The 14,287-nt window shown below is 42.7% G+C and overlaps 1 protein-coding gene across 2 annotated transcripts in view; it reads right to left on the reverse strand.

Moving 5' to 3' along the window:
- The window catches only part of veph1 (ventricular zone expressed PH domain-containing 1), a 91,851-nt gene that overhangs the window by 25,652 nt on the left and 51,912 nt on the right, over positions 1-14,287 (reverse strand). For both annotated transcript variants that reach the window (XM_017465734.3, XM_017465731.3), the window contains exons 10-12: positions 12,757-12,896; positions 12,308-12,442; positions 1,517-1,634 (exon numbers count right to left, since the gene is read on the reverse strand). In XM_017465734.3, the coding sequence (XP_017321223.1) occupies positions 1,517-1,634; positions 12,308-12,442; positions 12,757-12,896 (393 nt within the window). The remainder of the gene's footprint in view (positions 1-1,516; positions 1,635-12,307; positions 12,443-12,756; positions 12,897-14,287) is intronic.

Below are 14,287 nucleotides of genomic sequence, written 5' to 3' on the forward strand. Positions count from 1 at the left end.
TGCCTGATTTTCAGGCTCTGATATTTTGTCATCCAGTGCACTGCTTTAATCCTACATTATTAGGTATGTTATGTAGCAGACGTCCAGAAATAACAAGTAGGCCCGGTTCTAAATGTATTGCGTGTGCTATAATGTCACAGTTTGAAAGGATAGGAAATTGTATAAGAACGTAACATGCATTAGCTCTAAGACAGGGGCAGTTATCAAGTCCGTTAAATCTCTCAGGTGTTTCCAGCCCTGACAAAACAGACTAATGTTCCTATTTGTCTTTCCTCTAGCTCAGTCCATTTCCTTACTGGGGGGGTTTCCTTTCTGCTGCACTTTTCCTTTTCATTTCCTGTTTTGTTCTGCAGACCATCAGGACGGTGGAACCAGAATGATGAATGTCAGCATTCCGAACTATTTGGGAGTAACTACCGGTAACTACTTGGTAACTACTAGTTACCGTACTGTGGTTGATTATTTTTTTTTATTAAAAATGAGTCAAAAACTGTTGCAAAGCGCTGACACTCCTTCTACACATCTTAAATAATCATCTCCATACTGAAAACTTCACTATCAACAATTTACACCTTCTAGCCAATCAGAATTTTGGTTGGAAAAACAGATATGTAAAGAAGGCTTGGTCACATTGACGTTTAAATTTTAAAGTGCACCCATGATGGTTTTTCAGATATCCCCCTCCATGCAGTGTGTTATATACGTATCCGTTTGTGAATGTAAAAAGTCTGCAAAGTTTCAACAATCAAAGCGCACGACAAACAGAGTTATCGAGTCCTAAAAAAGGAATCGATTCTGAACAGATGAATCGAGTCGTTAGTGATTCCAGATTTTACTTCCTGTACTAACCTACGGAGGTTTGTAACAAAAAGCCCCGCCTCTGGTCTTCATTTTTTTCAGACGGAGCTGAAAGTCGTTACGGTAGTGGGCGTTTCCTTTTTTGGACACACGCTGACAGCGATAGTCCAATCACGACAGACTGGGACGTCTGACCGATCAGAACGGAGTATGCTCTCTGAAAGGAGGAGTTTAGAACGAATCATTTAGAACGGATCATTGAACGAGTCGTTTGTGACACTGGGGGGAAAAGGTGCAGTTTAAATTATGAGCACGTTAAAGGGTTTTTTGACCTCGGATGGATGTTTGGCTCCTTTGGCGGCTGTGGATCAGGTGGTAGAGCGGGTCGTCCACTAATCGTAGGGTTGGCGGTTCGATTCCCGGCCCATGTGACTCCACGTGCCGAAGTGTCCATGGGCGAGACACTGAACCCCAAGTTGCTCCCGATGGCAAGTTAGCGCCTTGCATGACAGTTATGCTAGCATTGGTGTGTGTGTGTGTGTGTGTGAGTGTGTGTGTGTGAATGGGTGAATGAGAACCAGTGTAAAGCGCTTTGGAATGCTAAGGTTAAAAAAAAGCCCTATATAAATGCAGACCATTGACCATAATCCGGCTGATGGACCTACGGGCACTAGATAAAATTTTAATGATCTGAAAATAAATCTGGAACACAATTTACCAGTGGCTTTCTCTGGGTTGTTGCACATGAAGCACAGCCAGCCTCCCTCCTCCTCACTGTAGCCAAAGAGGTCAAAGAAGCGCACCTCCTCCAGGTGGATCTGCAGACTGTCCAAGTCCTGCAACACAGGAGGAGTGTGTGAGTGTGTAGAACACCAGGAAATGAGTCTAAGAGAGAGAAATGACAGTGCTGCTTTATCTGTCAGATCAGTTCAGTGTCCCCACATTAAACCATAAATAAAATCCAACTGGCTGCAGGCTTTAAAAACAAGCGATGACTTTTTACTCCCATGAAGCATTAAGAGGTCATAATAAATCTCTTGCAATCATAATATTAAAGTTACTTTTTTTTATTTTTTTTTTTATTAACAGATGCATTTCACATTTCTCCCGGACTGTAGGTAATAAAAACCTATCACAAAAATTAAATAAATAAAACAGCACACAATAGTTTAGACCTTTGGGCTGTTTAAGGAAGCTCAGAGGTACGCAGGAAACGTGGAAACCCAAGTCGCCTCAATTATCTTTAAATTCCTGACACTATTTATAACCCACTTGCCAATAATTAATGCCCCCCCTGCTTCAGGAATTGTGCAAAGCAATGGGATTGGAAACACCATTTCTCTCAGACAACACCGTTTCGTAGTCATTAAGACCTGAATATAGAAGGGTAAGTGCGTTGAAACGTATTCAGAATTAAATCGGCAACTTCAGTTCAACATCAATATTTACACAGGGAAAGTTCCTCGTATTCAGAGTCGAGTTCCACACAAATCGAAGTGGATTTTCTGGACGACAATCGGATTATTAACATTACCTCTATGTGGGTCACACTGTCGCTCCTCACCCCTTCCTGTCCACGGAGGGCAACCTCTCTCGAGTTCTGATTATTCACTTCCTGGTCTTGTTTTATATATAAAAGCAGTCCTGCCTTTGGATTCAGTGAGTAAGTTCTAAGCCTTGTTGGTATGTTTTTCTGCTTTGCATGTATTTTGACCCTGCTGTAATGATTTTGGAATGATTATTCCTGCCTGGTTCTGGATTTGAGGATTGCTTTATAATACTGAATTTAGTACTGATTTTTGAACCGTCTTCTGGCTTAAGAGTTCGGATGTTGACTAATAAACTATGTATGGATCCTAATACTTCTCCCGAGGCTCCCTTGTTACACATGCCTCAAAGTTGCCAGTCTTGACCACTGTCTTTAAACATTAGCATTTGCCTTTAAGCCATAAAATAATAATCATTATATAGAATATATGGACTGAGGAAACAGACTGCATTTCCCCCCGCTCTGAAGTCTAATATAATGTGCGAGAGACGGACATTAGACTATTAAGCCCCGCCCATCTGGACAGTTCTCAGATATGTCTGATCAGTAAACTCGGCGGTATTTTTATGATGTTTATTTTGATCTATTTATGCACGTTACTTTTTATTCACACTTCGATGGATGTCTAACACAACGCTCGAGTTTTATATCAAAGAAACGCTTTTTAATATTTTACACAAGTAGATTGCTTGGGGCTTCAAGTGTTTGCAAAGAAATCAAAGCCAAGAAGTAAGGCTATTATGTCACCCAGTCGAAATTCACTGGAAATGAAGGGCAGGTAAAACAAGATTTTTGAGCATCTTTCCAAGAACGTTAGCACATTTTGCCCCAGAGGGCCGTTACACCATTGGGTTTCTTCTTTTCTCTGTGCGCCTAAGACTTTGATTCACGGTCATATTTTTTTCCAACTGGCACAATATCATTTATATTAACTAACCGCGTAGCAACTCGACAACACGAACGCAGTAACTACCAACTGGAGTCAAAACTCTGGTCTCTTGAGTCACAGGAAAGTTTTCCTGATGATGATAAACTACCGCTCACCTTAAGGCCACGTCTCAGCCACCTTCACGCTCTCCATTTACAAGCTCACACAATTGTATGAGCAATATACTCCATCTTTCCGAGAAGGAGACAGCACTACTCTGAACTAATCACACACCAGGCAGGCTAAAGCTAGCTCTCAGATCCCGAAACAATAGTATATTGTATACAAAAGGGAAAAATGGCGCCCGAGGAAATCCTTTTGGAAGAATCTGGATGGCATTAGAGCTTCCAGATGAATGCTAATCTATCTAAAGAGGATTTATCGACCACAAAGTCAGTCCCATAAGTTTAAATATGAAACAGTGTGTTTACCCCTGGGGTATTTTAAAAGAGATCATAACATTTAATCCCACTATGTTCCCAGTAAGATGCGACATCGGTGTTACACATGTTTTGGGGTGCCTTTAACAAATTAATGACGATGCTTATAATGATCTGTGAGGCAATTCGCGTAATATTTACTTATGAATTAAGGTAGTTGAGGACAGAACATCTCTAGGGCTGTCTACTTGACAGGACAGGAAGGAAGGGTGTGCGGTCTATGCTTATGTCACACTAAGTGACAGGAAATGGTAATTCACCATTCTGTTTAGACTCAAAAACCTAAAACCTCATCTGAAAAAGTACTGCTAATGCATTAGCAATGAGAAAAAAAGACACAACAGCACAGAACTAAATAAGAACCATGTGTGGGAAAGAGAAAGGGTAAACGTGTGTGTATCGGAAGAAGAGCATCTAGAACCTAGAACAAATCTACCACTGAGCTAGCTTAAATACTGCCCTGTAAACTCCAGTGGGAATTTATGACCTGGTTCACGTAGGCTAGCGGAGGTCAAATTAAAACTCAGCTGTCCAAGGTTAGAGCCCAGTCGTTAATCAAAAATATGCGACTTTGTCTACAGAGACTGTAATGATGATGATGCCTAGGAACTGAATTCTGATGAGTTCTGTTTCGGCTCCACGATGATCGACTTGGACTGTATACGAGAACGTGAAGGACAGTAAACACCAGAGCATCATCAAGCCTTTTGTGGACAACCTGTATACACAACATACAAGTAAACCCTTAAATACAGACTCAAAATCACAGATGTAAGGGACAAACCTTTAGTCAAGACCACAGAGAAGCCAGAAGGAAGTGATTTGAGGGTTGGAGTAAAGACAGAGTAGATGAGCGGTGTAAGTAGGTACCAGTCCATTAAAGACTTTCAAAACAAACAATACAACCTCAAACTAGATTCTGCGAAGGACTGGTAGCTAGTGTTCAGGAGCAAAATCTGGGTTAATGTGGTTCAGCATTGTGTGTTTGCTGTAATTGAGACAAAGATGAATGGTGTCAGCTGTGTATAGAGTTGCGATAATCGATGCAGGATGAGATGAAGGCAGGGATGATTTGCTTTAGGCTGAACAAAACTTTCTTTGATCGACACATGGTATTCGCTTAGTAAATGTGAAGTCTAAGAAAAAAAACGCCAAGATTTTTGGCATGGCATTTTATGTTTGGTGATTAATGGCCTGGGCTTTTCAAATGACTGTTTTCCGAACATGCTTCTTTACATTTCCAGACCTTGAGCAACTACAAGGAAAACCCATGCGAACACATAGTTATAAAAATTGAAGGATGGACCCGTGGAACGATCTACTTTGAGAAGTGGGCTGGGAACTTGTGAATTAGTGACTTAGAAAAGCCCAGATTGTCCACTATGAGTTGAATGCAAAGTCCTAAAACCCTAAAGTGCAAGTCAAGTTCAGAGTCCCAAGTGATAAAGTCTGAGTTGAGTAAAGAGTTGCAAACCCTAGAGCCCTAGTTATATCCAGAGTCATAAGCTTTAGAGCAATGATCACCAACCTAGAGACCATTCCTAGAGATCGATCTTCCTGAAGACTTTAACTGCAACCATAATTGTGCCCACCTGACCATCTAATTATTGCCTTAAGAAGTTCTCGGTCAACTAAAACAGGTGTGTTAGATTTTGGTTGGAGATGAAACCTGCAGGAAGGTATATTTCCAGGATCAGGGTTGGTGACCACTTCTTTAGAGTCTGAGGCAAGTTCAGCTTTCTGAACTCAAACTGAGATTCAGATCTAGTTTTCCAAGCCCTAAAGTTTGTACCGAGCCCAGAGTCCCAATCTTTAAAGTCTGAGTTAAGTCTTGAATTCCAAGCCTTAAATTCACACTTGAGTGCAGGGTTCAAATCTTTAAAGTTCAAGTGGTTCCAGAATCCCAAACCAAAGAATCCAAATCGAGTCCAGAGTCTCAAGACCTATAATCCGAGATAAGTACAAGGGTTCTAATCCTTAAAGTCTGAGTGGAGATCTGAAACCCAAATCAAAGAATCCAAATCCAGTCTCAAGCCCTACAGTCAAAGTTGAGTCCAGAGTCCTAAGCTCAAGAGCCTGAGTCTATTTCAGCATCCCAATTCAAGGATTCAGACTCAAAAACCAAAGTCCCCAAGCCTTAAGGTCCGAAGTGAGCCCAGAGTTTCAATCTTTAAAGTCCGATTAAATTCACAGTCGAGTCTGAGGGTCCAATCTTAAAAGTGACATGGTTCCAGAAACCCAATCCATGGAATCCAAATCCAGTCCAAGAGTCCCAAGCCCTAAAGTCAAAGTTGAGTTCAGAGCCCCAAGCTTGGAGCCTATTTCAGCATCCCAAGTCATGGATTCAGACTCAAAAACCAAAGTTCCCAAGCCTTAAAGTCCGAGTTGAGTCCAGAGTCTCAAGCCAAACAATCCCAATTTAGTCAAGTCTTAAGCATTGACTGCATATCAAATATCCATGAAACAGAATACGGTCCAGGGATGAGATTTAGCTCTCAAATGCAATCGTATGAGTAGGAAAGTGCTGAAACGATGATGATCAGCATGAATAATTTAGAACATTAAATCATGTAAGGGCCTGGGTGAATAAACCTCCCTAAGTGTGACATTTTTTTCCTGGGAAGTTCAGTGTGAATGAATTAAAGGAACATACATGACATAATGGCACTAAAATGCCAAGACACACTTGGGACTTATATGTAGATCTACACCAGTAAGACCAGATTACTGTAGCAGCAGCACACGGATTTTTTTATTTCTCTGGCCATATTTTAACACTAGTATAGTCCTTTAACTGGATTAGTGTACTTAAAGAAAAATCAACACTGCAAAACTGCAGTAACTGTACGGCTGTCTGAAACATTGAATGGTTTTCAGGGAGATTTATAAGGGAAGTAGTTAAGTGTATAAAGATAGAAAATCCCGTTTTGGAGACCTAAAATGTGGCTAGAACGAGTGAGAAATCCAGTGTAAGGAATTTAATATGAACCCGACTACTATGCCTCTGGAGACAATGGAAAAACCCAGAAGTAGAAATACCAGCGCTGTCGGTGCATACTGTGTAAATTCTGGCTCTGACGGTTTCAATTAATCTCAACTAGAGGAGAGGTGTGTTTTTTTAAAAAGCGTTGCAAAAGCCAGTGCACTCTCAGTGCCGGTCCCAAGCCTGGAAAATGGGGAGGGTGGCATCAAAAGGGCGTCTGGTGTAAAACCTGTGTTAGAATCAAAATATGCGGACGGGTGATCCACTGTAGCGACCCTGAACTGGAGCACCCGGGGGTGGGTTGTGTTAAGGAGTAGTCTTTTAAACCACGTGACCCTGACCAGCAGGGCCGTTTCTTACTATAAGCGGTACAAGTGGTCGCTTAGGACCCCGGACCACCAGGGGGCACCTTCATTTTTATAACTGATATTCAAACAAACAAAACGACAACAAGAAAACTTTTTACTATCATTTGGCAAAAATGTATCACAGGCGGTCACAGGGGGCTACACAGTGTAGTGTAAAAAGAATAAAAAAAAAGAATGTTTACTTAAATAAATTGATCATTAAAGTAAGATCACAAAGAATTTTAATCATGAAGGTTAGTTAGGCTAAGACGCATTAAGTTGCTTGGGTGTTACTACTAGCTATGGCTATAGTAAGGTGTAAGGTGTTGCGTAGGACCCCCACACGTTCTGAAAAAGCCCTGCTGACCAGGTAGTTACCAAGTGTGAATGAATGAACCTTTTAAACGCATTATGCAGCGAATCACCTTCACGCTAATGAGCTTTCTTTGTCCTGTGACCTTCAACCCTCCCAAGTGGTATCCCAGTTCTTATTCTCACCTCTAGTCTCAGCAAGTAATCTATTCATATATGGATTTGCTTAGAACACACTATCAATATTCATATTGTATTTGAATAATGTATTGTATTTAGTTACAGCTCTAATGTGAAAGCTACTAGACTTTCCTGGGAACTGCAACTAGCACTGACCTGTCTTTTAGCATTAAACTAAATACTAAATGTCTGAGTTCCCATGGAGCACACGAATGCAACAGTAGCATGTGTTTTCTTATCACGACTCGCTGATACACTGATAACTCCAAGTGACTCACGAAAGCAGATGACGAACAGGAAACCGAATCCGGTGAGTCACTTCATCTTGTATCCACAGACACCTTACTGAGAAATATCAGAGATGTGCTGACGGGCATCGCGCTCCACTCTCCAAACTACGAGCTGTACGTTAGCACTAAATATTCCTGATATGCACGTGGAAACATGTCGACACTGACATATGCGTTAATCCCAAAGCCCCCAAAGCCTTGTTCTCAGGTTCGGGGGGTTCGGGGAAGAAGGAACGAGTCGAGGGATCCGGAGGCCTGCTCTCGTTTCACCCCTGCATGGTATAATTTGTAAATGAAATCCAAGAGACAGATGGTCTCCTTCTATGTGTGATGGATTCTTCTGGAAAACTTGACCCACTCGTCCAGTTGGGGAGTATTGTGTTTCTTTTGTACTCGTTCTCTTTTTACACATACATATGTAACGCATCTTATCACAGTAAACACACAGTGAAATAAAACAATGAAAGCCCCCACATGGCTCTGCTGGTTTTTATTTATTTATTTATTTATTTTATTTACTGCCCGTATCCCATGATGTGTCATTGCCAAGACGGCATAGTTCTAATGCCTTCAATATGGTATAAAGAGTAAAGTCCTCCAGTGAAGACCTCCAGCAGCTCTTTTTCTCCCTGCACTCTAATCAGAAAAACTTTCTTCATATAAAGATGTATGGAGCCGTCATAGCATTTCTGGAACTGTTCAGGCAAATGGGAATTGTTCTACTCCTCAAAACCCCCTCTTTCTCTCTCTCTCTCTCTCTCTCTCTCTCTCTCTCAGACTGATAACATCTCCCAGTGCTGTTTAAAATACATACACTATTGGATTACGTCCAGAAAGTATGAGCGTCTATGGAGTTTTATCCCCACTTTCAGTCCGAGCTTCCTTTCGACAGACTGATATTTAGTGTTCTGATGGGCTGCAGAGGAGTAAACGAGTCGCTCTGTTTGGGTGTCTGTGTAGGCCATTTACGAGAATTCCTGGCCAGAGTCCACCAAAGCAGAGCCACGATTTGCATTTACATTTATTCATTTAGCAGACGGTTTTTATCCCAAGTGACGTACAAATGAGGAAATACAAGCAAAGCGATATATCAAGCGGAGAACAATACGAGTAGTGCTAGAGCGGGTTCAGGTGGTAGAGCGGGTTGGCCATAATCGTAGATTTGGAGGTTCGAGTCCCGGCCCACGTGACTCTACGTACCGAAGTGTCCTTGGGCAAGACACTGAACCCCAAGTTGCTCCCGATGGCAAGCTAGCACCTTGCATGGCAGCTCTGCTACCATTGGTGTGAGAGTCTACAAAGTTGAAAAGGGACGGGCCCTGAAGGTCTGGAAAGGGACCTCATGCCTCGCTGAGTAGGCACTACCAGGCGTGCAGGTTGCGAGAGGGAACATACACGTCTAGGACAGAGTTGAAGTGGGTGGGGGGTGGGGGGGGTATGTTATTCCAGACAAGGTCTTGTACGTGAGAATTTGACGCGGCCGTCCATACAGGAATCCAGTGACGAATAGGGGTGTGACGTGGGTTCTTTTCGGGCTGCTGCTAATTTGAAAAGAAAATCCTAATAGAGACTACGTGCTGGGATTAATAAGTTTTACGCGCAGGGGTAGAAACTAACAAACAACATGTACTGGTCTTGCAGTGCTTGACTACATGTATGTAAACCTTGTAAACCCGGTAGTTTGTCAGTCAATTACAAGACAGCATGTGCAGATTTGAAATAATGACATTCCATCAAACTAAAGTCTACGCTTCAGGCGCCAAATGCTTTGCAGCAATGTCTGCGACAGATACCGAACAATGTCCTAATTAATCAGTTCTCTTGGGCATGGAAATATCAGCGTTTTATAGCTCAATAGACATGTACAGGCAAGCTATTAGCTAGCTGAGTGAGCTAGACTAGCATAAAGCATCTCAAAGCGTCATTCTGATGTCAGGAATGAATTAACATGACCTAGCAAGCGAATGAAACCTCAACAGCTCTTGGCTAAGTTAGATAATTAGTCGACAAACTACGAAAAAGTAATTACTCGAGCGTTTTTTAAATACCAGACGACTTAATTACTCCCGAGTAATTTTCATCACTATTTTCACTTTTACTCAAATGAATTATTACTACAGTAGCAGTACTTTTACTCAAATCAGTGTGTTTTGTACTCTTTCCATCACTGATTACACTGCCTCCCGTGTGTGTGTGTGTGTGTGTGTTGTGCAAGCCAGTTTTCTCTCATTAGCAGCAAGTTCTGTCTTCTTTTTGACCCATCAGCGTATATCACGGGGCTGTGATGCTCCTGTCCAGACATTAGCTATCACAGGAAGAAACAAATAAAAAGTGTCCATGGTCGGTGGAAGAAGATGAAAAAGGAGCCACATGTGAGGTCAGAAATGAGCTTGGGTGGACAGTCATCTTAAAGCAGAGCAAAAAGATCATTAATTGGCATGGGAATGGGAAAGGATCACGTCATGGCAGTGTTGCTTATCGGATTAAGTGAAGAGCCCGAGGTTATCAGCAACACATGGTTTGAAACACGGAACAGAGCTCCAGTGATAAGAGAGGCTTGGTACGGTACAGTGTTTATTAGGAGCTCACCGAGCGCTGCAGCCAGGCCATTTCGGACCCCGATAGTCGATTGCAGATGTTTACGGTGAACGCCGGCCTTCGAGAGCAGGACAGACAATAAATCACAGGGCCACGCCGAGGCAGGGCGATGTTATGGCAATACTAGGACCTTTTATCTTTTTAGAAATGGAGTTTATGAGTATTCCTGAGAGGGGTGGGTGTGGGGGAGTGTTAGAACTTGGCGTTTTTTTTCTGAAACGCCCCCAAAGGATTTCATTTAGGTTTTAGATTTAGATGGATTTAGATGTATATACTTTAGTACTTGTGGAATTTAATCGAAAAGCACTTAACGGCACACACATGTTCCATACGGTTGGCACATTCTCAACCTGCGTACAGTAAATCACGCTCGAGGAAGACGGACTGCTCTTAGTTTTTATGATAAGATAGAAAGCGACAGGAGAGATGAGAAGGCAAAGTAACAGCTGGGTTCGCCTTGTAGACATAATTTATTTCCACTTCCATGACGTCTGGTGTAGAGAAACGAGCTTGCTTACGCAACCAAGACGTGAAACGAAGACGTGAAACGAACCATAACCGCCGGGTTGCTTTCCTCATTCTGTAACAACAATAAATAAATCCAGCAGCGTGGGCGTCCTGCAGTGTGCTCAGTCAGGGACTGATTCACAAGTTCCTGTGAATGAGCCGATACTACAGAAACGATAACGTATCAAGCAGCTGCATTATCGTCAGAGCTGCCGTTATAGAAAATGAATCAAGACCTTCTGACCAATCAGAATCCGGAATTCAACAGCGATGTGGTTTAAAATGGCAGATGGGTATCGATAATGTGTTGAACACTGTTTTGCTGTACTGATGTACCGACATCTTAGCGATATATATACCATGTAAAGGAGTCCATTAAAGTGAAGCGAGCCTAGAAAAGTAGTAGGAGGTGGTGGCCTGTTCTCTTTTGTGTAGCAATAGCTAAGATCCTCATTGTGATTTGCGCTCGTGTTTTGATTTCCTTGTGTCAGGAGAGAGGTCATAGGTGAGAACAGAGGCATGCAGAGAATTTAGGAGTGAGGGATCAACCTTCATGTTTATCCGGGAAATGAAACAAATGCGATGGCGCTTGTTGACTCGAGGGGGTCAGGAAGGGGTAGGGAGGCACCCCCATGCTTGAGAAAATCCTGTGAAAGTGCAATCTAGGGAGGCCCATATTATAGACAAAACGTGACAAAGTGCCCTCTAGGGTGCCCTATAAAGTGCCCAATAAAGTGCTCTAGAGTGCTCCATCATTAGATAAATCGTGATAAAATGCCCTCTAGGGTGCTCAAGACATGATAACCTGCCCTCTAGGGGTGCCCCGTATGAGAGATAAAATGTGATAAAGTGCCCTATAGGTGGAGAAAATGTAATGAAGTGCCCCGATGGCTGACCTTCAAATGGGTGAAAAAAAGGTGATGGAGTGCCCTCCAGGGTGCTGCTACATTCTGTATGTGACAACTTTAAGTACCCTATAAGGTGCCCTTCCAGTAGAGAAAATGAGACACTGTAGAGAATGAGATAAAGTGCCCACCAGGGTGCCCTTACAGATGCGAAAACAGGATCGAGTACCCTGTTAGGTGTCCTTCCAAAGGAGAAAACGAGACACGGTGCCTTATCGGCTCTCTTACGTGCAAGAAAACGGGATGAAGTGCCCTCTAGGCGCTCCGAAATAAAAGAAGAGGGTTGCGTAATAGTAGAAAAACAACAAGTTAATGCCCTTCAGGTGCTCCTGTTAGGCAGCCTGTATCCACCCCTGTGTGACGGTTAGGTAAGTGAAGTGAGGATGCGAGAGACAAGCGGGATGAAGGAGGGAAGTGGAGGAAATATACAGATAATGAAAGAGAGACAGGTAATATTTCACCTGTCTTACCTTCTTCTGTGGCACAGCAGTTTGAGTCATGGCCAGCTCGAAGCTGTGAGCTCCTTTAAGCTGTGTTTTCTCCCAAAGTCTCCTGAGCTGCTGCACACACACATCCTCAGAGCTCAGAGCTTCATCCGTCTTGCTCTGTAGTGACACACACACACACTCAAAAATCCACTAGCACTTTGGTGATATGATTGTCTCAAATAAACGAGAAAAACTTACTCATATGTAAGGTATAAAACAATTAGGGGCATTCTGTTTTAGGAAAATAATCAACGATGAGACGGTGTGATGAAGCCGAGTTACTGAAGTTGATCCGATATACCGTTTTTGAAGAACTTCTCATCTGCGATTTGAGTGAAGTGATTAGCGCCCCCTAGGGTCTTGAAGATTTACGTTCACACCGATAATCTCAGTAAATGCTTTTATCGTGTTGATTAGTCGTACACACTGACCTGCAGTGCGAGCAGCATGATCCGTATCCAGAGGTGGGGCTGAGGGCTGCACAGCGAGAAGCTGGATTTCCCATACAGACAGTAATGACCTTTCATTGGACACGAGAAGGACAGCTTTGCAACACAGCCTCGCTGGGTATCTGCAACACACACACACACATACAGCTTGCATCATTTTTCCCGGTTACTGATGTCATATCCCTACTCCCCGAAGCAGAGGGGTGAGTTGGCGATTTAGCAGAACCGCACTGATAGCAGTGAGCTCACTTTAATCAGTGAAATCCTCTCCAGGGATCACACGACCTCGCTATTAGCCAATCAGGCCTGCTGGGATGTCTGTACAAACTCTAAAACCCGTTGAGCTGTGAGGCGAAACCTACGCTGTGGTATACGTGGAGATGTTTGGCGTGTGTAACGGTTTTGTTTAGGGTCTCTCCTCCACATCTGTCTCACTCAGTGTTTTCTTACCAGAAAGGTGCACATACTTATAAATAACTGCAGTATACGTTACCTTTTAAATCTTTACTGCATGTTTCTGACATGGTGCCTGGACACAAGCTGTTAAATTCAGTTTATAAGGGCGTTCCAAGAAAAGTACCCCTGCTGTTTGGTGTAAAAGAGGTTTATATGAAGGGGGGGGGGGGGGGGGGGGGGGCAGATGATGGGGGCATTTGGGGTATGTTGTTCGAGACGCTGTAACTGTCCATATCATCCATCCATAGAGGCACTGAAGCACTCTAGTAGTGTACAAATGGACCTTATTTTATTTATAGTATCAAAGTAACTATGCATCCGCTTGTAAACAGTCATGTGAAAAAATAAGTGCACCCCATGGAAATCAGCGTCTATTTTTCACATATTTGGACGAGCAAACATTTCATCATCTTTGAAACGGTGCCTATTACTCAAGTTGATATACTTGAACAAAACCACAAGTAAAAGGAGCACTGTCAATCATTTATTCAACAGAAATATCAATAGATGTGGTATATTCTTCTGTGGGAAAAGTAAGTACACCCTTGGCCTCAGAAGCTAGTATTGCCCGCTTTAGCAGAAATGACTTCATGTAGGCGTTTTTGCATAATTGTCCACCAGTCTCTGACGTCGGATTATCCTGTTTAAAGGTCCACTTTCGGTTCAACTTCAGCTTTTGGACAGTTGGCCTCACATTATCTTCAAGCACTGTTTTATATGATGAATTCACAGTTGAATCAGTGAATGCAAGCTGTCCAGTCTCTGAGGCAGTGAAACAACCCCAACCATAACATTCTCACGACCGTGCTTCACAGTTGGTATGAGGTGCTTCTCCTGAAAAGCTGTCTTTGGTCTGCGCCAAACATGTCTGCTGTTACTGTGGCCAAACAACTCATTTAACACACTACAGTATACTTCGTTACCCCATTAATCAATGTAGAATTTCATTTAGCAAACGAAATAGCTAAAGAAAATGGGATGCACATGATTTAAAAAAAAAAAAAAAAGAAAGAAAAGGAGAAAAGGCACACTAGTTTAAGGGGCGGGCGGGGGGGGG

This window comes from Ictalurus punctatus, chromosome 4, assembly GCF_001660625.3.
Source record: "Ictalurus punctatus breed USDA103 chromosome 4, Coco_2.0, whole genome shotgun sequence".
NCBI classification, from domain to species: domain Eukaryota; kingdom Metazoa; phylum Chordata; class Actinopteri; order Siluriformes; family Ictaluridae; genus Ictalurus; species Ictalurus punctatus.